This window comes from Podarcis melisellensis (assembly GCF_964234715.1).
Source record: "Podarcis melisellensis genome assembly, chromosome: 1".
Taxonomy (NCBI): Eukaryota; Metazoa; Chordata; class Lepidosauria; order Squamata; family Lacertidae; genus Podarcis; species Podarcis melisellensis.
In genome coordinates this window covers 7,208,407-7,232,008 of record NC_138528.1, presented here as the reverse complement: position 1 = coordinate 7,232,008, position 23,602 = coordinate 7,208,407, and the positions used below count along the sequence as shown (strand labels likewise).

Sequence of the window (23,602 nt, the reverse complement as noted above, 5' to 3'; positions counted from 1 at the left end):
ATGGTGGCTTAATGTGCTGACTATGGGCTGAAAACAACTTTCTGGACAGGAAATGCTAGGCTTCTCCCAAATTTGCCCTGGAGTGCTCTCAGGTAAAAAAATTATGTTTTTCATACAAGCATCCTTGTGTAAGCATTGCCATCTAAACAAGTGCAATAAATTGGAAAGTTAAGTAGTTTTTGAACAACAGCCATCTCATCGGAGCACAAAGTTCTGGTTTCTCTCTTAATCCGGTGTGAAAATCTCACTGTAAAATCAAAGCATTTTCCAGCCACTGCAAAAATTAGTTGAAAGTGATCACCACACTAAAGCACAGCACTACACAAAATACTGCAACAATTTTCTTCTCCCAACTAGGGCTGAGATTATGTTTTCACAACCACCACTCTGTTACATGAAGCCACAAATCAATATCCAACAGCATTAGTGTCAGATCCCTTCTATTCAAGCATGACCAAGCTTCAGGCTCACTATTTGCCCTCAAGCCATCCCACCTGCTGAATTGGAAGAGGAAAGATAAAACTTGAGTGTGACATCTTACTATATATATTACTTTTCAGACAGATACATATTGTTCATGCTTTACACAAGCTTTTTACAAACTGCATCTCAAAGCAGCAGTAATCATATTTACTATAATCCAATCCAGACAACAGTAAGATTGGACTGCTGGGTAGGGAGGTTGACTCATAAACTTGTCCAGTTGTAGGATACAGCCCTGATATTCTTTGTATGACCAGGTATCTGGGCTGCTACCTTCTGACAGGAGGGAGCAGGTTTTTTACCATTTCTTTAAGGCCTGGATTCAACAGGGCTGGGGAGTGTAGTTCTCTTAGTAGTGGGTGAAATCTAGCATGCTACATCAGGGTGCCCAATGTGATTTTAAACTTTTTTCCTTCAACAACATACTTTTTCCACACCACCACCTATGCAGCAACCAATTTGCTTTTGGAAATTTCAAAAGGGTTTGCTATGTAGCACTGAGGAGGAAAAAGACAGTTGTGGCATTTCAAGACAAGCTGCAAGTCCTCATCAGATATACTTTGGCTCCTAGCCAGGTATATCTTCCTGTGTTCATTATATTTCTTCATCAAGCCCTTCCTCTCATTCTACAGTTACCCTGTCCTAGCCTTTGGAAAGACACAAGGGCACAAGGAGAAGGGGACGACAGAGGACGAGATGGTTGGACAGTGTTCTTGAAGCTGCAAACATGTGTCTGACCAAACTGCGGGAGGCAGTGGAAGACAGGAGTGCCTGGTGTGCTCTGGTCCATGGGGTCACGAAGAGTCAGACACAACTAAACGGCTAAGCAACAACAACAAAGCTTTTGGAGAAATAATTGATACTCAAATATAAACAGTAATTGGAAAATTTTTTAGTGCAAGTTGGTCACTCAAAATAGTCTTCCAGCACATACATCATGTCAAATACATACACAGGCCTGTGGTACAGATTAAAACATTTGTTTTAAAGTAACAATGTGTTACATATTTTCATCATCTGATTCATCTTCTTCTTTCAGAGATTCCTGTAGAAATAAAGAGAAAAGATCAGGTCCTGCTGCTTCTGTGCTAACAGACGCACCCCACATGTTATACATACACCAGGAATCTAGCTGTCTGCACAATTTGTGGAATTAAATAGCTGACATTTTATACCTACTTTACATAAAAGTACACAAATTCTACAGCAGCCTGCATCATCACTTCTCCACTTAAAGGTAACTGTATTTTAAGATTTATGGACCAGATTATCTTTTGTAAACCAAAATTACTTAAGAGGAATTGGAAGAGATGTTTTCCTCCCAGGAATGTAAGGAGAAGGTCCCCATTTCAATCCCTGGCACCTCCAGGCAGGGCTGGGACCATTCCCCGCCTGAAATCTGGACAGCTACTGCCAGCTAGACTAGACTACTGAGCAAGATGTACCAATGTACGATGTCTAATGCAGCTTCCTATGTACAACAGACAGTGAAGTTCCAGCACTTACCTTAGCATATTTCTCTGCTTCTTCCTTAATGTCTTTTGGGACAATTTCATGTTTTCCCTTGGTTACTATGAATTAAAGAGGAAATTTTTTATTTTTTTAGAATGCAAACCTATCTTCTAAGTTTGAAACAAAGGCAACGTCATATACAAATGTGCCACAAACTAATTTTGTCGTACTGTTTTCTGAAAAACAGTATGGGCTATAGTCATACAGTAGACTCATTAAAACCAGCAGACGGCTTCTGGTTTCAATGGATCTACTCCTGAGCAGACTTGTTGTATACAACCATGGTATTTAGATTATGTACAAGGGCACATGTCTTCAATTTTAAGTCAAGGGTGGGGAACCAGAGACCCGAAAGATGTTGTTGGCCTCCAACAACCCCTGCCAATAGTCAGGGATGATGTGAGTTGGAGGCTGGCAGCGTCTGCAGGGACACAGGTTCTTTGTTTTAGATATGCTGTTAATTAAGGATAAATCACAGCAAGTTACAAAATTAACTATTTCCATAAAGCAGCAAACAGTAATGAAGGAAGAGAAGATTTGAACGATACATTACTTTCTCCAACCCAACTGAGTTCAAGTTCAAAAGCTTTGTCTTTTACTTCATCATGGACTATGTAGATTCTAGAAAAAATAAACACAGAAAAAGTTTAAGATTGTGTGTATCTGAAGAAGTGTGCATGCACACGAAAGCTCATACCAAGAACTAACTTAGTTGGTCTTTAAGGTGCTACTGGAAGGATTTTTTTTGTAGTTATTCCAAGTATCTATCAAGAAGTATAGTAGGAACCCACTTACAGCTTTGGGACGGGAGGAGCTCAATAGTAAACAGATTTTACATACATTCAGAAGAAAGCATATACTCAGAAACATGCATGTCACAATTTCAGGACACCTAAAAATCTCAATCACATGAAAACTGGCTCTTCTGTTACTTACTGGAGATAAAATGCTTCTAAAAGGGTCCTCTTTTAGAATTATTTGACATGATTTAATTTGATGTTAGTGTTTAAAGAAAGCTGCACACAATTCCATCATTTCCTGCATCTTCATTCCTCCCTTTGCACAAGCAGTAAAATAAGCCAGGATTCAGCACTTGAAACATAGCTTCCCATGGCTTGTAAACAAGTCAGGATTAGATGGGAGCTTTCAGCAAGGAAGGAGTGAAGCTGAATGCACAACACTCACACAATAAGCCAGGATTTTTGGTTTAACATTACACGTGAAATCGATCACCTATCAAAAGTTGGATCCACCCTCCAAATACAAAGTTCACTCAAAATTTCAACATCTAAATAATTTATCCCTTAGCTATGTAGACTTTAACACAAAAATATGAAATTATGAGTATGAAATGCATAGCCTTAAAGGAGTTTGAAATCAAATAGGGTCATAATATGGATGTAAACAGAAAGTCCATTTTATCTGAACTGCTAGATCCCAGCCCATCATCCAAAGACAATTCAATGTAAGAACTGCCCCAGGGAATCAACCCAAACCAACATTGTAAGAAACTTACATTTTTGCAACTTCTTTAACAACATCACGGCAAGTCATATCTTTCATCTGTGGATATACAAATACAGTGAGCATTTTAATCACATACTATTGTGTTTACTGTGTTCTCAAATAAAGCTCACAAACCCAATGCACTATAGTTAAGTGTGAAATAAAGTCTATCTAGATTCTCAGGAAGCTCATTTCTGCACCAATCTAATTCCTGAAGAACAAAGATTATATCTACACACATCCTTTGTTATTCACAAAGCTCTTGGAAGGTCAAGTTTGAACTGGTGACAGCCGTCCAGTATTTTACTGAGAAGGCAACACTTCTAGGTACCTGGATTAATAAACCCAGAAAATTCCTGCCCTGTGGAAAAAAGTTTCAGAGACACCTGGGATGTTTGTTTAGAAGCTAAGTCATAAGGCAATGCCTTACCTGGAGCTTTTCAATCTCTGTCTTTGCAGCTTGTCTTGCTTTTCCAATGGCACATCCCCAATAACCCTGTAAATGCAACAGGAAAAACTTTAAACCAAACGATATCTGAAATTATTGCAAACGTTTTACATAGTGTTGTAACGTCACAAACAAATGCATCCATGTGCCTTATCAAACAGCAGTGCAGTCCTAACCTTAATTCAGACGAAGTTCATACTGTGTCAGTCCCATTCCAGAGACCTGCACAAGTACAGTGGTACCTCTAGATACGAACGGGATCCGTTCCGGAGCTCCGTTCGCATCTAGAAGCAAACGTAACTAGCGACGGCAAGTCTACGCACGCCACTTTTCGCCGCTTCTGCGCATGACATCATTTTGAGCGTCTGCGCATGTGGCGAAACTCGGAAATAACACACTCCATTACTTCCGGGTTGCCGCGGAGCGCAACTCGAAAGTGCTCAACTCGAAGCGTATTCAACCCGAGGTATGACTGTATACTGAACATCTGGTTATCTTCTGGACTAGGGATCAGTAAGCAGCCCAAAACCAACTGCCAGCTGCTCCCCGCTGCCCCAATCACTTTAAACTAAAGGACTTCAGTGGATGAGCAAGAGTCATACAACTGCCTATCTAACAAACAAACTGTTCCCCACCTATGAAGATTTAACTCACGTATGAAACGCCTGATGGGTCTATCATGTATAGCTGAGCACCTTCATCATCACCATCATAGGAACCCAACATGAAGCTGGAAATGTAAAAGATTTTGTTGAAGAAGAACTGCCAGACAGAGAATAAATGACAAAAGGTCTGCAATCCTACAAACACTTAATGGGAAGTACCACTTTGCTCAATGAGGCCTACTTCCAAGTAAGCAATTTGGGAAAGTTTCACTGAAATCAGCTGAACAAGCCACAGCCCATGACTAACATAGAGACGTTTCTATTGGGATGGGAAACTTCTGTACTTGCCATCCTATTTTGTAATGTACCATTGGGTTCATATTTAACTACTATAACTTGCCTACCATAGGCATCACGTTGCCAAATGGTAAATATAGTTCTGCCACACTTCTCTTCACTCAGATAACACTTACTGGAAAAGCTCTGTTCGTGGCGGAACAGCACAAATAAATATCTTCCCAAATTATTACATGTGGACTATGTCAAGTTGAGAATGGTTGCCTAAGAACGTGGGGTGTTCTTAAGGTATGTTTTGCTGACCTATAGATACTTGTTAAGATTCCCAATATTTTTTTAGCTTCTAGCACACCCATAATTTTAATAGAAAGGTTAGGATGCCCAATATTTGTTATTCCAAATCAGAAATTGTAAGGGCAACCCTTTTTATTCAGCTGATTTAAATAAGGTATGCATATGCTTCTAGGTCACATACTGAGGAGAGAATAGGATTTAACCTATTCTTACTAGTGAACTGTGGGTATATTGGGTTGGACTTGGATCCAGAATTGCATGGAGTGGAACTCTGCTAACTGGATGCTACCTTGGGCAGAGGAAAGACAGGCATTTTCTGAAAATTCCTCTCACCATGCAGTCCCTCAATGCCTCCAAAAGTTCGCTCTGGAAGGTTGGCAAGCCCTCAAAAAAATGTGATAGAAGAAACTGGGCAGAAATCATTTTTAAAGCCGTAAAAAAAAAACCCCGCTCTTCAGCCAAGAGACTTTCAGAGATGCTTCAAAAGAGGAGCAGTTTCAGTTGGATCCAATACACACAAACAGAAAGAGTGGAACAGCAGGTCTGGATCCAGGCCATTGAATATTCTTAGTAATGCTGATAGGAAAGAATTTGGATAAAACACACCGCGACACATTTTGAATATAATCCAACAGAACCCAGAGGACGCACCTTTTTGAAAGCAGAACTTAATTATTTCCCCTTGAGGAAGGGCTCTGTCAAAACATGCCTGGCTAAACTCTCCATCTAGCACCAGGTTGTGTTTTTTCCTGCCTTCCTCCTTGCCCCTCCCCTTTTGGCTGATGCCTTCCTTTTCTTTTTCACTCTCAAGCAGTCTTGGTGGATTGTTTAAGAGGTTGTGTTAAGTAAGCAATCCAGATTTCCAAGTTCAAGCAGCAAGAGTGCATTCCTTAGATCTGGAGATCTTGCCTTCTGAAACTTGCAAGAATCCAGTAGAGCATCTTCACTTGATTATTACCCTTGTTTGTGCATTTAGTGCTCAGAGATAAAGGCTTTTAAATGTATTTTTCTCATATACAAACACATTTTAAGTTACTATCTGGTCTGAACTCTGGTTGGCAAGTATTTTGTGAATTGCAGTATAAATGAATAAAAGCTCTTACCTGCAGCCAAAAGGTCTGACAGCACTGTACAGAGTATAGGCGTGTACATACATAGCCACTCTGTCTGCAAGGTGCTGTTAGGGAGGAGGGAAGAAAGAAGAATAAGAGCACTGGAAATATTTTTAATAAGTTTCCTGCAAAGCATCTGAAGCATGCTGTGCTTTTCATAAGTTGCATACGGATAGAAGCAAAAAGAAACAAAGCTCCTTACTTTCAATGGAATATTATAACCATAGTTGGATCTGAAGTTAGAAGCTTCTTCCCTTGCTATGTCAGCCAAAGAACGGGCATCAGCCAGGAGTCCTGCGACTGCCTGAAATAAACATCAGCCATCTTACAACAAAAATCAAAACAGAAATTTGAGTCAACACTCCCCGTGTATCTCTCTGGCATTATCCTTTACAACAGACACATGATTGCCAGGCACATGTTTCCAGAACTGGTCAAACTAGCATTTCCACCCTTGCAAGTTGATGCCTCCAGCTTTCCTTCCTGGTTACAAGCTAAATGTTACCACTGGCTTATCCAAGAGGCCATTTGACAGGGGGATAAGCCTCAGCACGTGCTAAACGGCAATGAATGCTCAAAGATACTAAGAACCAACTCACCATTCCAACATGTCGATCGACATTAAAGAGGCGTTTGTTGGATCCTTCTTCGTACAGTTTGGACAGAACTAATTTTTCGACTCCAAAGACCACACCATCTTTACACCGTATCCCAATTGCTGTACTGAAAAAAAAGTTACGATACAGTAATCAGTTAAAAGTATTTCTTGCTAGGACTTTTCAGTCACATTTTCAATCAGAAGGTGTTCAAGGAAAAACAGGTTAACAGTTCTTTAAGAAACATCAATAAAAAACAACCTAATTAATTTAAAAAACAAACCACATGACTAATCTACAATAAACGGTATCTGCAACTGATGAAAACTACACCAGTTCAGGAAAGGCCTGCACACGACGCTTATAAGAGAACCACAAGATATATTATATGGCTTTTGAACTAAAATATTATGGTTTTAGTATTTATTCAAATGTTCACCTTTTTAGGACAGTACTGGATCAAGATAAAAAACTACTATCAAATACAGTAGAGAAAACATACACATGTACTGTAGGAGGAATTCAACATCAAGCTAAGACAATTGTTCTGTTAGGTCACACACGATGACTTTCCAGTCGGAACACCCAACCCTCTCATTCCCCCCCCCCCCACTGTTCTGGGGGTTCCAACAACTCCCACAGAGCTAACAGGGTGGGGGTACAAGCAGAGGAAAGAGGGAAAGCCTGGTTAAACAAGTTGAAGTCCTGCAGCAGAACTTCCACTGATGGGACACATTACTTGAATCCTATCCATTTTGACAGAACTTCAACTTAGTACTGTATAGCACTAACATTTTGAACCACCAATGCAGCATGTGTTAGCTTGCCTACTATGTGCAACCTCACTGCACTCTTTTAAAAAAGCTTCCTCCTTATGGCATGAAAATATTGCCTAAATGAAACAATACATTTCAAAAACATTGATTTCCTAAGAAAATCATATGTGTAAACACTGACTTCAGCAATATCCAAACTTTTTAAAGCTAAAGTTTTACACCACCATGCAACTTTTTAAAAAATCATCGAACCAAATGAATTTTATAGCTGTCAGCTGCAGTCCTAAGCACACTTCCATGTGAGTAAGTATCTCTGAGGAAACATGCACAGACTGGGCTTTAGATGAAAGTGGGTTCAACTGAAATTAGTTTGACTAGCTGCTATCACATTATGTATCTGCCAAGGTGGAACAATGAAAAAACAGCAATCCTGTTCCTACAGAGGTTCAGAGCAAAACATTGGTTGATTTTAACGAAAACAGAGGCTTCACATTGTGACTTACCTCTGAGTAAAAATGCATGATGGCAGGCTGTAAGGCTAAAACCCAACTTCACTTATTGATGTCACTTCCAAATGGGACTTACTCCCAAGTAAGCAAGGTACAAGAAGGAGTTCACAGAATTCAAGAGGCCAGAACACATACAAATAAAAGCAGGTAAAGGTAGGTAAAGGACCACTGGATGGTGTAATCCAGTTAAAGGCGACTATGGGGGACACAGGTGGCGCTGTGGTCAAAACCACTGAGCCTCTTGGGCAAATAAAAGGACCTGCAGTTCTGTGAAGAAATCCATGCTTTGCATGTAGCAGCATGTAATAGAAAATATCTTTGTCTGATGCTGTACAACCAGGAGTGGGGAAGTGTACATGGCCAGTGGGCTGGATCCTTCAGTACTGCACGCCCCGTAGATCAACTTTGACCTATCAATCACATGTCAGAGGAATTTCAGATGACAACTTCAGAGGTGCTCAGTGTAATTGCCAATCAGCTGCTGCAGCAAGCCCTTCTGACGTTTATTTGTGGGTGCAGTTAAGGTTCAAAATGTGTTGCGAACAAAGCAGGGCTTGCACAAATAGCACTCATTTTTAGCCAATTATTGCCTTGGATCTGTGTTCTTAACTGCTTATCCCCATCATACATGATAGCAGAGGGTCACCATTTGTGGACGACTGTCTCAGGGACCACATGCCAGGCCTAATTAGGCCTGTGAACTGGAAACTTCCCAACCCACTAAAGAGAATCCACTGCCAGTAAAGGAGGCTATACTGGGGTATATTGTCTAGTGGTATGATGCAGTATAAAGGAATTTCATTTGTAAATTCTACTGTTTAGTGTTCTTTTTAACATTAAGTTGTATATCAGGGTTTTGGTCATTTTAAAAAGGGTTTTTTTAAAAATAAATAAATAACAGGTCTTACTCTTACCTGCTATTCTCCACAGCTTTCATAGCATATTCTACTTGAAACACTCTGCCATCTGGAGAAAATGTAGATGCCGACAAGTCATACTGCAAAAGAGAAGCATACATTTGTAGCTTTTTTTCAAAGAACAGCAAAAGGCAGTGGAACTGGGATTCCTTAGTCAATTTCACTGCATGCCCCACTGTAAAAATAAGATGTGTTGCTCTCCTACTATAAAAACAATCTCTAAATTTGCACATTTCTCAAACTATGAATATTTCTTTTATTTAATTTAAACAACATATATACTGCTTAACTGCAATAAATAGAATACAAAATAAAAATCAGTTAAAACTATGTATTTTATGATTCACACATGAAACAAATGCAATAATGGAAGAAATCATTCTGCCCAATAATTGAAAATCTGGGGGCAACGGCCTATAGAAAGCCAACTTCTAATTCCAAGCACATTTACTGAGCATTGAGTCCCACAGAGTTCAAAATTAGGGTTGCAGCCTTAGAGAACTAAGCTCCTATGTAGCCAACAATTGCTGGGTCTGACCTTCAGTTTAACATTTGTAGGTTCTCTTACCGTATTTTTCGCCCTATAGGACGCACTTTCCCCCCTCCAAAAATGAAGGTGAAATGTGTGTGCGTCCTATGGGGCGAATGCAGGCTTTCGCTGAAGCCTGGAGAGCGAGAGGGGTCGGTGATTTTATTAAAACAATCCACACTGTACTATAAACCAATAGCCTTCCAGAACAGCCAGGGAAGCATAACAAGCTGTTCCACAATAACATCTAGTCACAATGGACAATTTGCATCACCTCATGCTACAAGAAGCCCATCACCACAAAAGTAAGTTCCTGAAGCAAAGTGAAGGTAGTTAAACTTGCAGTGCAATAACAGAAGTCTGCATCTGACATTACAGGGAAGAAAAACAGGCAGTATGGGGCTGCTGTTTTCTGCTGCAGCCCAAGTAACATGAAGGCTTAATTTCAGTCTTAGAGAATTACAGAGGCAATGACTTCAGTTGTCATCTTAGACACTTCACAGTATAGTACAGAAATCAGGCATTTGTTTGGAGGGTGTTTATTCCTCCATTGTTTGAGACCTATCAATTATTGGGTGACAAAATAAATATATTGTCTGTTCACCTGTCTTCAGCAAGCATGATAGCAGACTACCAACATTTTACCAACTATAGCCTATGCTATAGTTTGTGCCACAATGCATACAAACACAGGGTTTTCAGGTGAGTAAGGCTGCCTCCTGGGTTTTGATATTTGGAAATAAATGCATTTTGTTTTAATTAATTATATTTATAATATGCATGTATTGTTGCCTTTTTGAGCTCCATTCTCTTTTTCTTCTGCGGAGCTAATTTGGTTCTTGGTACCAGGTGTAGAAACTTCATAGTGACTTGGACGAGTCAACAGCTACCTCTCCTGGCCAACCAAGAACTGCAGTGACTTTCTTCCATTTCAACTTTTCATCTTATATGACCATTTCACACATTATACAATGGAAAATCCAGCTCATTATTTCAGGTATTGGGTGTGGATGTTAATTCATATATTTTTTCTTAAGTTCATAGACCTCTGGCTGGCCCAGCCTAAAAGCTAATGTACAAGCTTCTCAGAAAGGATTGCAGTGCTAAACATTGACGTTTGCAGCAGTAGACAAAGTCTGTTCTAATGAAAGCTTGCTTAAAGTTTGAGACAGTGGCAGAGTTTGTACATCACACCATGGCATAGATTGGTCCTAATGACTTTAGAGCTCAATGGGGTGGGGAGGCCAAACAAATCTTAGTGCCAGAGCGCATGAAAACACTGTTTACCTTCCCACTGCAGCAGTACATATTTATCTACTTGCACAGATATGCTTTCGAACTGCTAGGTTGGCATGAGCTGGGGCAGAGCAAAGGAGCTCACCAAGAAGCTCAATGGTTTAGACCACAGCGCCACCCACTCCCTCCAAACAACCCATGTATAGACCACTCCACGGTTTGGTACGTTTCCACCCACTTCAAAAAGCCAGACCCTTAATGATCCTTTAACTTTATATAAAAAACAAAAATATACTTAACAGGTTAGCCATCTACTTTCCTATTCTTAAAACAATTCCAGGTAAGGGTTGTGTCAGAACTGATCAGCACCAAAGGCAACCCCTGCTTTTGGCCAGGATAGACTGCAGTCCAGGACCCTTGATTAGGAAATCTTCTAATGCGATCAATCCCAGATGTTATAGTTGATGGTGCCATTTGCAACCTGCATTTTCTGCAGGGATCAGTTGTACTTTGAGGTGCCCAATCGGAACTTAAAAGGCACCCTGCTTGCCAGGCAACAATCAAATGAGCTCTTTAAGGCTCCTGGCTGATGTCAGACAGGCCCCATCCCTGTTGAACTTCCCAAATACTTAAATTTAAAAAATTAATAAATACAGGGAAGTTTTACCTGACTTCTGATTTTTATGTTCAAGGGTTTTTTTGGTACACTGTTTAGAGACATTGGTGATTAAGGGGTTTAAAAATTGATGATGACAATAGTAATTTTAATTACTCAACACAAGGTCTTGTGCATACAAGTTTGATTATATTTCTGCGCCTCTTTCCGAAGACATGAATCCCAAAGCGGCTTACAAACAAGCAACAACAACATAACAAAACATCACAAGAACAGCATAAATAATAATCAATGAAACATCAATAAAACAATTACAATCTATAAAACACTTAGCAAAGCAGCAACTAAGAAATAGCCTAACATTTCAATTATAGTGTTAAGCCCTATGATATAAACATTTATAATCCATAAAACGATATGACATTTTGTATGGAGCAGGTTGGCGTTTGGTAGGGGAGGATGGCCTTAGCAGGCCAAATTAGACCCTTGCCAGGGGAACACTGGCCCACAGACCAGAGTCTCCCTGCCGCTAATTTAAAGCACGGGTGGCGCTGTGGGTTAAAACACAGAGCCTAGGACTTGCCAATCAGAAGGTCAGCGGAACGAATCCTCGTGACGGGTGAGCTCCCGTTGTTCGGTTCCTGCTCCTGCCAACCCAGCAGTTCGAAATCACGTCAAAGTGCAAGTAGATAAATAGGTATTGCTCCAGCGGGAAGGTAAATGGTGTTTCCATGCGCTGCTCTGGTTCGCCAGAAGCGGCTTAGTCATGCTGCCCACATGACCTGGAAGCTGTACGCCGGCTCCCTCGGCCAATAAAGCGAGATGAGCGCCGCAACCCCAGTGTCATCCTCGACTGGACCTAATGGTCAGGGGTCCCTTTACCTTGGCAAACTAAGGCCCGGGGGCTGGATCCGGCCCAATCGGCTTCTCAGTCCGTCCGGAAATCAGTGTATTTTTACATGAGTAGAATGTGTCCTTTTATTTAAAATGCATCTCTGGGTTATTTGTGGGTCCTGCCTGGTGTTTTTACATGAGTATGATGTGTGTTTTTATTTAATATGCATCTCTGGAATATTTGTTGGGTATAGGAATTCCTTCTTCTTTTTTCAAAATATAGTCCGGCCCCCCACAAGGTCTGAGGGGCAGTGGACCGGCCCCCTGCTGAAAAAGTTTGCTGACCCTTGATTTAAAGGATCAATCACATCTTTTAATCAAGTTCCATGTTTCCCCTCCTCTCCCAGCTTCTCCCCAAAAGGCCTTTTGCTTTCGGTTTCCCCAAAGTGACTCAGCAGCAGTAGCGCAGTGTCTCCCACCCCGCGCGCGCGTGTGACGTCACGCGCCTCTCCTCACAGACCCCCTTCCGCGACAGAGTCCGCTGAGGGGAAAGAAGGCCGCCCTTTCTTCCTGCCTCGCCCGCATTCCGAGCCCCTCAGGGGCTTCGCCCAGAGACAGCGCTCCCCCGCCGCCGCCTGCTGCTGCTTCCCTTTCCCCTCAGGGGACACTCACCCCGGTGCCGATGGAACTCATGGCGGCGGAGAGCCGAAAGCCGAAACAACCGTTTCCTCCGCCTCCTCGCCAGCCGGCCTGCTCGCCTTTCCCCTTCGCCTCCCCAGACCCCCCTCAGGCAGCCACCCGCTCGCGCTTCTCACCCACCGCTCAACAACGCGCCCGCCCATTGGACGGGCACTCCGCGCTCCTGGCCAATAGCCTTTCACGCTGGTCTTTTGCGGCCGGAGGGCGGAGCCACGGAGGCGTTGCGTGCGCGCTCGCGGAGAGACCGCCGAGTCACTGCAGGAAAGGGCGGAGCGCGCACGCTCGTCAGAATCGGGGGTGAAACAGATGGAGCACGCACGCGTAGCTCAAGTAGAGCAACAAACCTTCTGGGAAGCAGCTTTACGCAGTGCCCGGCTAGCTCAGTCGGTAGAGCATGGGACTCTTAATCCCAGGGTCGTGGGTTCGAGCCCCACGTTGGGCGCAGTTGGCTTTTTCCCCCTTTTGCGTTGCCTTGTTAGTTTATCTACAAAAAAATGCATGCAAAATAAAACCCCTTGAGCAAAACGAATCGCTTCTTATCTCAAGAGTTAAAAGAAGAGTCAAACTGTTGGAATCTGTCTCTCTCTCTCTCTCTCTCTCTCTCTCTCTCTCTCTCTCACACACACACACACACACACAGTACTCCCTGGGCACTGCATCTATTCGTTTCTACAGCTAGGATTCATCCATCCAAGGGAGTGCTGTAAATGTACTCGGCTCATTATACCCCGAAACTGACTGCAGAGCACCTTAATCAATTCACTAGTTATTTCTGCACAATTTTTCAGTTTAGCCTAAAAAATGAGGAAAAGCATGCTTCGTTTTTAAATGACAGGCATTGCAATAGGTGTCCCCCCAAGAAAGCTGTTCTTGCTACTGAGAATCTCTCTGATAAAACAGAACTTGACGACTACTCCTACTCCCAGGTAAGCCTACATAGGATTGCCACCTTAAAAGAGAAGCACATGGGGTGAAAGAGATTAAGTAAAATGTGTTTTGAATCAATAACGATTTGAATTTATAGGAATTCATAGGGAGAGAAGGGAAAAGCAACATATATACTTCATGCACACCAAACTGTGCTATAAAGGATGGGTACTGTTCTTCAATATACCTTATTATTTGTATAATCAATGCAACCACACCAAATAGCATAAATGCTGTGTTTCTTCTAGCCCAGGCTTCCTCAACCTCGGCCCTCCAGATGTTTTTTGAGACTACAATTCCCATCATCCCTGACCACTGGTCCTGCTAGCTAGGGATCATGGGAGTTGTAGGCCAAAAACCACCAGGAGGGCCAAGTTTGAGGAAGCCTGTCTTAGCCTCTTGCTACTTTTATTTTTTGTGTCAGTTTCCCCAATAATGCAGTTTGCCAAATTCACAGGGTGAAAAAGGTTCCCCACCCTGGTTTAAAATATTCTTGTGACTGTTTTCCATAGCTCAGAGCATATTATGAATATGAAATTAATGTAATACCCATCGAAACACAGACAAAAATAAAACTAACAAAAACCAAAGCTACAAAACCACAGAACTAATGGTCCATGGAGTGATCTAGTGCCCAGCCTGCCCCTCTAAAAAGCCAGTCAAAGCCATAAAGCAAAATATGCCTGGCAGCCCTTTAGAAAGGCAAGTAAGCAAATGGAACTGTATTAATTCCTGCCTGTTGCAAATTCACTTGGCTGGACGAAGAGAAGCGGAGCTGGGAATATTTAAAGTGTGACCCCAGCACATGGGAAGGATGAGCTTGAGGCTTCTCATCAATCCCACACCACGGATGCTTCCTTTCTGATCCTCCCTGTGGGAACTTTGCACATTCCAGTGGAAGAAAGGTAGAGTTACATTACATCATGGATTGTGATTTCCCAACACACAGAGACAAAATTCTTCCTGCAGATGCCAAGTTTCTCTGTACAGTGCATTGACAGAAGAGGGAGCTCTTTTCCTTTGAAAGTGGTCAAAACAAAGCAGAAATGTGTCTTCAGGGTTAAGGACCCATTGAAAGAGATGAAACAGGAGTGGACAGATAGGCAGAAGCAGCACATTCTTCTCACAGGGGTTGGTGAGTTAACCAAAGGAGCAGCCTTTGGATATGTGCTTTCTTATTAATAATAATCCAATGAAAAGTGTGACCACTGCAGTGGGAAAATGCAATAGTCATCTATTACACCCAAAACATGCTGTGATGAGCTCCGTATACCTGGAAGACTGGGGAGAACCAGGTTCAAATTTCCCTCTCAACCACAAAGCTCATTGGGTAACCTTGGGCCATTCATTTTTTCTCGGCCTAACCTACCTCACAGGATTCTTGTGAAGATAAAATGTGGAGAAAAAGACCACTGTGAGCCACTGGTCCTGAGACCCTTGCAGGAAAGCCAGGATAGAAAGGTGTTAACTATACATTTTCACTCATTTCACCTACATTATTTTCATAGATTTGTAGAGTTGGAAGGGATGTCAAGGGCCATCTACTCCAACCCACTGCAATGCAGAAATAAGACATGACAGGTGCCCATCCAGTCTCTGCTTAAAAACCTCTGTAGATGACAGAACTTTATAAAACCATGTGTGGTACGGAGAAAGTGGATAAGAAAGATTTTCCTCCTACTTCATGTTAGAGCTCAGGGTCATCTATCCTGGGAGTGACGAGGTGGGGGTTATTGTTTTTGTTGGATACTACATTGTGTATTTTGGTGTTTTTATATTTTAAACTTTGGATAACAGGCAATACAGAAATTAAATAAATCAATATCCGATGGAGCTGAAGGGTGGGAGGTTCAGGACAGACAAAAAGGAAATAAATTATCTGACAAGGGTGCAGTTAAAACTATGGCATTTGCAGCCACAGAGGATAAAGTTATCAGAATCAGCAGTGTGAACAGAACAGGGTGCTGGACCAAGTAGGCATTTGGTCTCATCCATCAGTGTTCTCATGTTCTTACCGTTGTACGTAATTCATTTATCAATCTTAAAGCATACTGGTGTGTGGAGTGTGTGTGTGTGCTTTTAAGAATTATGTTCGTTTCATTCAATTTTCATTACTGTTTGCCAGCTGCCTCAAACCTCTTTGGAGAAATAGGTTAGGATAGAATTTAATTTAAAAAAATGTAGGGTGGGAGAGGGTAGCTGTTGTACACAGAATCATAGAACTGTAGATTTGGAATGGACCCCAAGAGTCATTTAGTCCAACCCTCTGCAATGCAGGAATCTTTGGCCCTGAGATTAAGACTCTCATGTTCTCATGCCTGAGCCCCACTGGAACTGATTTTACTGGGAAACCTGGCATTTGAGGAGGCGACACGAAAGTGTTCTATCTATTCTCTGGACCACATCAACAAGACCAAGTGGAGGCGGGGAGGCTCTTGTCATCTGGGCAGTGGCGTAGCATGGGGGGTGCAGGGGGGGCCGGCTGCACCGGGCGTAACATCGGGGGGGGGGCGCACTCGCAGCTCTCTGCCCCTACTAAAATCCACGGGTTAGGGGGCGCAAATTACTTGCCTTGCCCCGGGTGCTGACAACCCATGCTACGCCACTGCATCTGGGTAGCCCAAGACCTCCACATGCAGCTGCTGGGTGACCTTGGGCTAGTCACACTTCTTTGAAGTCTCTCAGCCCCACTCACCTCACAGACTGTTTGTTGTGGGAGAGGAAGGGAAAGGAGAATGTTAGCTGCTTTGAGATTCCTTCGGGGAGTGATAAAGCGGGATATCAAATCCAAATTCCTCCTCCTCCTCCTCCTCTTCTTCTTCTGGGAGGCCATTCTGCAGTTTGACTTCATCCCCAGAAACACACTCCACTGTCTCTCAGGGACAGATGGATGCCAACAATAAAGGCAAAGGAGTACATGTGCTAGTCACCTCATAGAATCATCGAATTGTACAGTTGGAAGGGATCCCAAGGGTCATCTAGTGTGGCACCAAGGTTGCAGGTTCGATTCCCCGTATGGGACAATGGCATATTCCTGCATTGCATGGGGCTGGACTAGATGGTCCTCAGGCCCCCTTCCAACTCTACGGTTCTAGGACAGGTAGTTCCAACCTCCAGTGATAGGACGCTGCCTTATCCTGAAACAGACTCAGGGCACAGGAGGCCAGATGAAGCCACCGTCTCAGAAGGCAGATTCCACAGGGGCAGCAGATCCCCGATGAGGATCTCTATCCCCCTCACTCACCCCTTCTTCCCTGGTGGGAAGGCGGGGCACCATTTTGTGGCTTGCCCTGGGGGCGGTTGGCCAAATCACTTGGCCCGTGTACCTCAGTGCTGCCTACACGGACGGGCAGCAGCATCTCTCCCGGGCTCCAGCCGCCCAGGGACGGAAGATGCACGTGGGAACCAGCCCCGGGCGGCCCGACCCCATCCACGGAGGCTGGATCCAGCAGAAAGAGGCGGGCAGCTGGGGGGGGGAGGCGGCGCGCTCTGCACGTCCTCAGAGGCACTCTTTCCCTTACGCTGCGAAACAGGCGCCCCTGAGGATGTGCAGAGCGCCGTGAGGCCAACCCGAAACCATGAGGGACTACGGGGGTCAAAGTGCCGCCGCTGCCACCGCCGCCCCTTTAACGGGCGGGGAGGCGGTGGGCGTCTGCCTGCCTGGATGAAAGGCCGGGCCGACGCCGCGGACGTGCCGGTGCCGCCTCTCCCTCCCTCTCCGCCCCGAAGGCCCGTCGCCGTGTGAGGAGGAGCCGTCGCCGCCTGCTCACGGCTGCCGCCGCCGCCCCGCCTCCTCCTCCTGCTGCCGCCGCCGCCGCTGCCCTTCCTCCTTCCCTCGCTTCCCCTTTCCTGACAAGCCGCCGGCCGGGCTCCTGCTTCCCCCTCAGGTACGTCGCGCTCCGGCTTCTTCCTCTTCCCCGTTCTCCTCCTCCTCCTCCGCCGCCGCCTCTCCTCTCCCTCGGCCCGCGAGGCCGGCGCCTTAGTCAGCAGCCGGGCCCGCCCGGGTGCCTCGGCCCGCTAGGCCGGCGGGCCCTGCGGGGCTCCGTGAGGGGAAAGAGCGGCGGCTTGGCGGGGTCTCCCGGCCGCGCGGATCAGGGGTCGCCTCGTGGAAGAGGAAGGGGGGGCTCGGAAGAAGCCCCCCACCCACCCACTCCTGTGCAGGCCTCGCGGGGTTATTTGGGGGGGCTCATAAGGGCGGAGGCGGGCAGCACTCTCGGGCGTCTGCTGCTTCTGCCGCTCAGGAACAAGGAATGGGGGGCTTTGTGGGGGGGGGAAGAGGGGGAAACCCCCAAAATAATTAAGTGGGAAGTAGTTTCCTCCAGAGTCGGGGAATCCTGTTCTCAGACTGTTCCCCCCCCTTTTTAATAGGAGAAATATTTCCCCCACCCACAAATGCACCCCCAGAAGACCCCACACTTCTGGTTAGGAAATCCTGCGGAGATGTAAGGAAGGGTTGCTTCCCTTTTTCTAAGCTGCGCTGAAGGAATATAGGGAATCCCACCCCCTTTTGAAATTGTTTGGCCTTTTTAGTCTGCATAAAAATAAAACCCCTGACAATTGGGGCACACCCGGGCTTGAGCTCTCACACCTGGGAGTGTGTCCTGTTGAGCTCAGTGGGACTTGCTTCTGAGTAGGCATTGCTTTGCGCTGGGAGCGGGACAAGAAACCTCTTGCACACTGGCAGGGAAATGCCAGCCTGTCTGTGGGTGTAGCTGAAGGTGTGTCCCTTACAGGAAATGTCTCTCCTCCAGCCCCATGATGAGAAATCTGGGGTGCTAAACCTGTGGTCCCCAAGGGTATGCGTTAATGTGCTGGATCTCCTCACTGTTACTCCCCTGCCCCTCCATTCATAAAAGCTAGGGGTCCCTAACTGCCTTCAAATCCCTGCTGATAAAATAATTTGGGGTGGGGTCTTCTGTTTCATAGAAGGAAGGGTGCTAAAGTTGTAAGAAGGCCTTCTGTTGGCCAACAGTGGGAGGCTGAGGCTAATTCAAAACTAAAGGATATGCTCTTACTTATGGAGCTGTGTGTTTTAAAATTTATATTTTATTTCATTGATGTCCTGCTTTTCTCCCAAGGAGCTCAAGGTAGAAAACACAGCTGTCCACACACCCCATTTTTATCCTCACAACAAAACTCTGGTTAGACTGAGCGCTTTCAAGCGGCCCAGGGTCACGCAGCAAGCCTCCCGCTTTGAACCCTGATCTCCGGTCATCATCCAATACTTTAAACCATCGCTGCACACCAAAGTTCATTTTATCTAAAAGATTCTTTAGGGATAGACTTCCTAGGAATGACCGGGTGAAGAAGATGGCAGTCTTTGGAAGAAAGTCCCGTGGGAATATGGAGGGTGAATTCTGAGTGGCGTGGTGTAATTAATGAGAATCTGATTAGAGTGCAATATCTTGGGGAGATGTATAATATTTATGAGGAGGGATAGGCTGAGGTGTGGACTCCTAATTTTTGAAGAGCTCAAGGGAATGGAATTCATGCCTCGCAAGGGGAAGATGATCCAGTGCTTGCGGCTCTATGCTCCCAGTGCTATGGTTTCTTTGTTGGTCCTGAATGCATTTCTGGTTCACTCCTGGAGTCTTGGAATTTCTCCAGGAGTTCATTGCAGGTTCGTCTAATTATCAGTGCTCCGTCGTGACATTCTCATTGTGGACTTGAAGGATCTTGAGGATAGAGTGAGATGTAGACTTTGCATCCAAGACTCGAAGTAGACTTTTCTCTGCCTTGCTTTAACTTATTTACATTTGGATCAAGTTCTCAGAGTGCTGGTTTAAGTTGAAGAAATGAAATGTCAGCGTTCAAAAGAAAAATCGGCTGTGGATTTTGCCCTTCACAGGAAATAAGAAATTCTATGTTGGTGGGCCCACTTTGGAAAATAGTTCTCATTGTGCCTGTGCTGTTCAAATATGGTTCCTGGAAGATTAAGGAAACGTTCTTGTGCTATAGCTAAGGTAGACTTTAGGTGGTTTCTTAGGTATGTTGGCCTTGGTGTGAATTCTTCTTGGAAGGCTGTTCATCTGTGCTTGGCTGAACATGGGTGGTGGAAACAAAGACTTGGTTCAGGCAGGCTAATGCCTAGCACTACAGGAACGAACTGGCACAAGCCTTGCACTTGCATTCCCTTTCTCCCCTTTCTCCATGTTAAAAAACGTCCACTTCAGAGCTAATCACAGTTTCTCATGATGTCAGAGCACAAGGAACTGTGTTCAGATCCAGAACAGAAACTTTCTATTGGCTCTTGTGCGATAGGGAAAGGAAGGGAGGGGACGTGCACATAGCTTTGTCTAAACCTGGCTGTCAGTCTTCCTCTTAATTCGTCATGCTTTAGAGTTTTTCTAGCGATGACTTGGCTGAAATTTACTTCCAGTTAATGCCATAGTTGACCAAGTGAATTGTGAAAGCACATTGCCACCAATTGAAACATTTTGAGGGTGGAGAGGCATTCAAGCAAGTGAACTAAATGAAATAGTTTGTATAATAAAAGAAATGCAACTGCTGAAACAGATCAATTCCGTCACTTATTCTAAGACTTTTCTCTCCTCCCCCCCACCCCATTTTACTTTATTGCAAGCATTTAGTACTGCACTGCAATGTGTAAGTGAGGCCAATCCTTCAATTGCAGTGAAAAGTGAACATCGTTTTGCTCTTTATAAATTCTGGAGCAGTACTTGAAAAGCTTATGTTGGAGAAAGTAGAAGTGTACTACGGTAATAGGTTGTAGGCATAACTATTTCTATAAGGGTACCCCCTTCACTCTTGCATGACAGCTGCATGAGTCTGCTTTATACAGTATGCATCATGGCTTAATCATCAGGTTTAGCTTGATACAACAGTTTCAGTAATAGATTCTCTGGGTTCCCTTTACTGCTTGCTGGGAACGTTGTAGGGACTTGGCATCTTGCATTTCTTCAAAAGATGCGGCGTACTTTGCTTCAGATGTCACTGACTTTAGGGAAGCAGTAGCTGTTAATAGAGCAGCAAATGGAGTCTTAACCCTCCAGTCCTAAATATACTTCTCTTGGACCCTGTCCCATTGATTTCAGTCAACTTCCAAATATGTATGTGCTTAGACTACAGCCTAAAACCAATGGATCGTGTAGTTCTGTTTCCCTTGTATGTTAAAATTGCAATAGTCATCTTCATCTTAAAGTAATGGAAAAGGTGAATATGAAGTTAAGGCATTTGTGTGGAAACTGCGGGTAGCTCTAATTACTACTCGGCCTACAGCCTCCCTTTCAGGCTATAATAAAGACTCAGGGATATGATTCTGAAGCTCCCCCCCCCGATATACATGTGGGCAAATGTGTGAAGAAATGAGCAATGAGGTTTCATTGCTTTTCTTTTCTGTTCACCAACCTTGGATTGTTTTTATTTTGATTATGTATTTTGTGTTTCTATAGTGTGATTTTATCCTGTGAACTGCCCTGAGACCTGCCAGGTATAGGGCTGTATACAAATTTAATAATTAAATAATAATAATAACCTTGCAATTCAAATTCCAGTACAGGCTTCCTCAGCCTCGGCACTCCAGATGTTTTTGGCCTACAACTCCCATGATCCCTAGCCAGCAGGACCAGTGGTCAGAGATGGAGGGAATTGTAGTCTGAAAACATCTGGAGGGCCGAGGTTGAGGAAGCCTGCTCTAGTAGTTTACTTCTTGCCTGTGTGTGCTATAATAATAATTAAATGGTCCTTAAATTTATAGACTTTAAAAATGAGCTGTTAGGATTTCTAAGGTGATGTCCTAGTAATAATGGAATTCTCCCCCTAACCTGTTAGATGTGGAGTCCAAACTTATGCATGTTTACTGACAGCATAAGAACATAAGAGTTCTGCTAAATCAGGCCAAGGGCCCATGTAGTCCTTCATCCTGGTTTTCACAGTGGGCAACCAGATGTTTGTGGGAAACTGGCGAGCCCTGAGCACAACAGCTCCTGACTTCTGCTATCTCCAGCAACTGGTATTCATTCAGAAGCAGCATACTGCCTGCAACGGTGGAGGTAGAACATGGTCTGTCATTAGCTACTAATTATGATGGCTATCATCCATTGATTAGTCTAACCTGCTTTTAAAGCTATCCAGGTGAGTGGCCATCAGTGCCTTTTATGGGAGTGAATTGTATAGAAGAAGAAGCAGATGTGAAGAAGCAGATTCTTTCGAGTCCTCCAACATTCATGTCCACCAGATGTCTACAAGTTTGAGTGTTTATGGGAATAGACCTCACTCTTACGTGTGTACAGGAGTGCAATTTTTAGTTTGTATTCTGGAGCTAAATAATTGTATGAGTAGAACATGTTCTGCTTGTGTAGCAGGCTCTCCCCCTTCTGCCCTTGCCCCCCCCCCCCAAATCTGCTCTGGCGGATTGGGGGAATCTGCAGAACAAATTAAGAGAGTATGTGGGGGCAGGAAAAGGGGAGAGCATTCTGTTGCACAAGGAGAAATCTTTGTGCTGACAGAACATTCCCCTTAGCTCTATGTTGAATACATCCCTAAGAATTGTAAAAGCCAGATAAAATCCCCACCTACAAAAAAAGTTGAGATTCCTGTCTCTTTTAAAATGTAATCAAGGTTAAGACCTAAAATGTGAAGGTGTTCTTGAGGAATAAGATGAATATGCCAGATACTGTAAACAGGCTACAGAACTGGTGACACTGGAAACAACTTTGGCATGGTAACCTTTTAATCTAACTAGCTGATCCTTTTTCTATACGCAGGATTTTCTCAACGTAAGGTGTTTAGCAGCGGGTGGCTCGGAGGAAGACTCTTACAAGGGCCAGGAGTAGATGCTTAAAGCAGTGAAAATATTGGTAACGCTTCTTGTCCTATGCAGATTTAGTTGGGATCAACAGGCTTGGGAATGCCTGACATTGCGAAGGAACAGGCTGCCAGCAGTACTTAACTGAAAATCAAGCTGAAGATTGGTTATTTAAAGGAATAAAGTGAAGCACTCAGAATAGCATACACATAAATAGTGCCTACAGGACAAGTATGTTGAAGTATGGTACTAACTCCTGGTAATGGGATAATATTTGGTTTGATTGCAATATCTTGCCGTCTAAAGAATGTGTATTTTAATGGGATTATTGGTTAGTAAGAGTTGCTAAGAACAGTAAGCAGGAAGCTGGCCCTTGAGGATTGTGTGAACTGTTTAACAGTGAAATCAATTGCTAGATGGGGATTTCCACACACACACTGCTAAATATAATAATTTAAATTTCTTGGTCCTTCAGCTTCGGAACTTTAATGAAAAGAAAGCTGTTGCACCTGCAACACGTTGGAAAGGGCACTGTTTAGATATAAGATAACATGCTTGCTTGTTGTAAATGCTGTCATTCAAGCTGTGCACGACGCAAGTGGCTTTTTGTTTTGTGTTTCCATTTGCTGTGTGCTCCAGTTGAACTGCAAGAACAGCTTACTGGAGGTCAATCAGTCAGTCTGTGACTAATATGGTTCTTGTAGGCTACACTAGCTAGCTTCCTAAACCAAGTTACTGGAAAGCCAGTGCAATCAGAAAATGGCTCCTCCTCCTTTATCAGGTTTGGCAGCTTGGTGATCCACTAAGCGTAACACAGGGATTGTCAAGCAGCTGTGAAGGGTGCAGAATGTAGCCAGTAGGCTGCATCTGACTTGACAGATCAGAAGTAGTGTATACCTGACCAATATATGGCAGTGATAATGAAAACTTTATAGGGTT

General features: G+C 43.9%; 2 protein-coding genes across 6 annotated transcripts in view; one reads left to right on the top strand and one right to left on the bottom strand.

The window, feature by feature from the left end:
• Positions 1-1,353: 1,353 nt before the first annotated feature.
• On the bottom strand, positions 1,354-13,104 carry PSMA3 (proteasome 20S subunit alpha 3). The gene is made up of 11 exons (XM_081915414.1): positions 12,943-13,104; positions 9,053-9,135; positions 6,857-6,980; positions 6,460-6,561; positions 6,249-6,322; positions 4,604-4,679; positions 3,932-3,997; positions 3,512-3,558; positions 2,549-2,616; positions 1,990-2,054; positions 1,354-1,528 (listed from the first exon to the last, which is right to left on the bottom strand). The coding sequence occupies exons 1-11, from the start codon at positions 12,961-12,963 to the stop codon at positions 1,484-1,486; spliced, it is 771 nt and encodes a 256-aa protein (XP_081771540.1). The 5' UTR covers positions 12,964-13,104; the 3' UTR covers positions 1,354-1,483.
• A 4,514-nt stretch (positions 13,105-17,618) lies between these two features.
• KTN1 (kinectin 1) overlaps positions 17,619-23,602 on the top strand; it is a 110,868-nt gene continuing 104,884 nt past the window's right edge. For all 5 annotated transcript variants that reach the window (XM_081909179.1, XM_081909182.1, XM_081909181.1 and 2 more), the window contains exon 1: positions 17,619-17,783. The gene's annotated coding sequence lies outside the window, so the exon portion shown is untranslated. The remainder of the gene's footprint in view (positions 17,784-23,602) is intronic.

Bases quoted from the DNA above. Each gene is read 5' to 3' on its own strand.
- PSMA3 (XM_081915414.1), bottom strand. From the start codon at position 12,963: ATGAGTTCCATCGGCACCGGG. The intron at 6,562-6,856 runs GTGAGTTGGTTC...TGTTTATTTCAG, and splicing joins TCGATCGACATGTTGGAATG to GCAGTCGCAGGACTCCTGGC. The intron at 1,529-1,989 runs GTAAGTGCTGGA...TTATTTCTACAG, and splicing joins AAGCAGAGAAATATGCTAAG to GAATCTCTGAAAGAAGAAGA.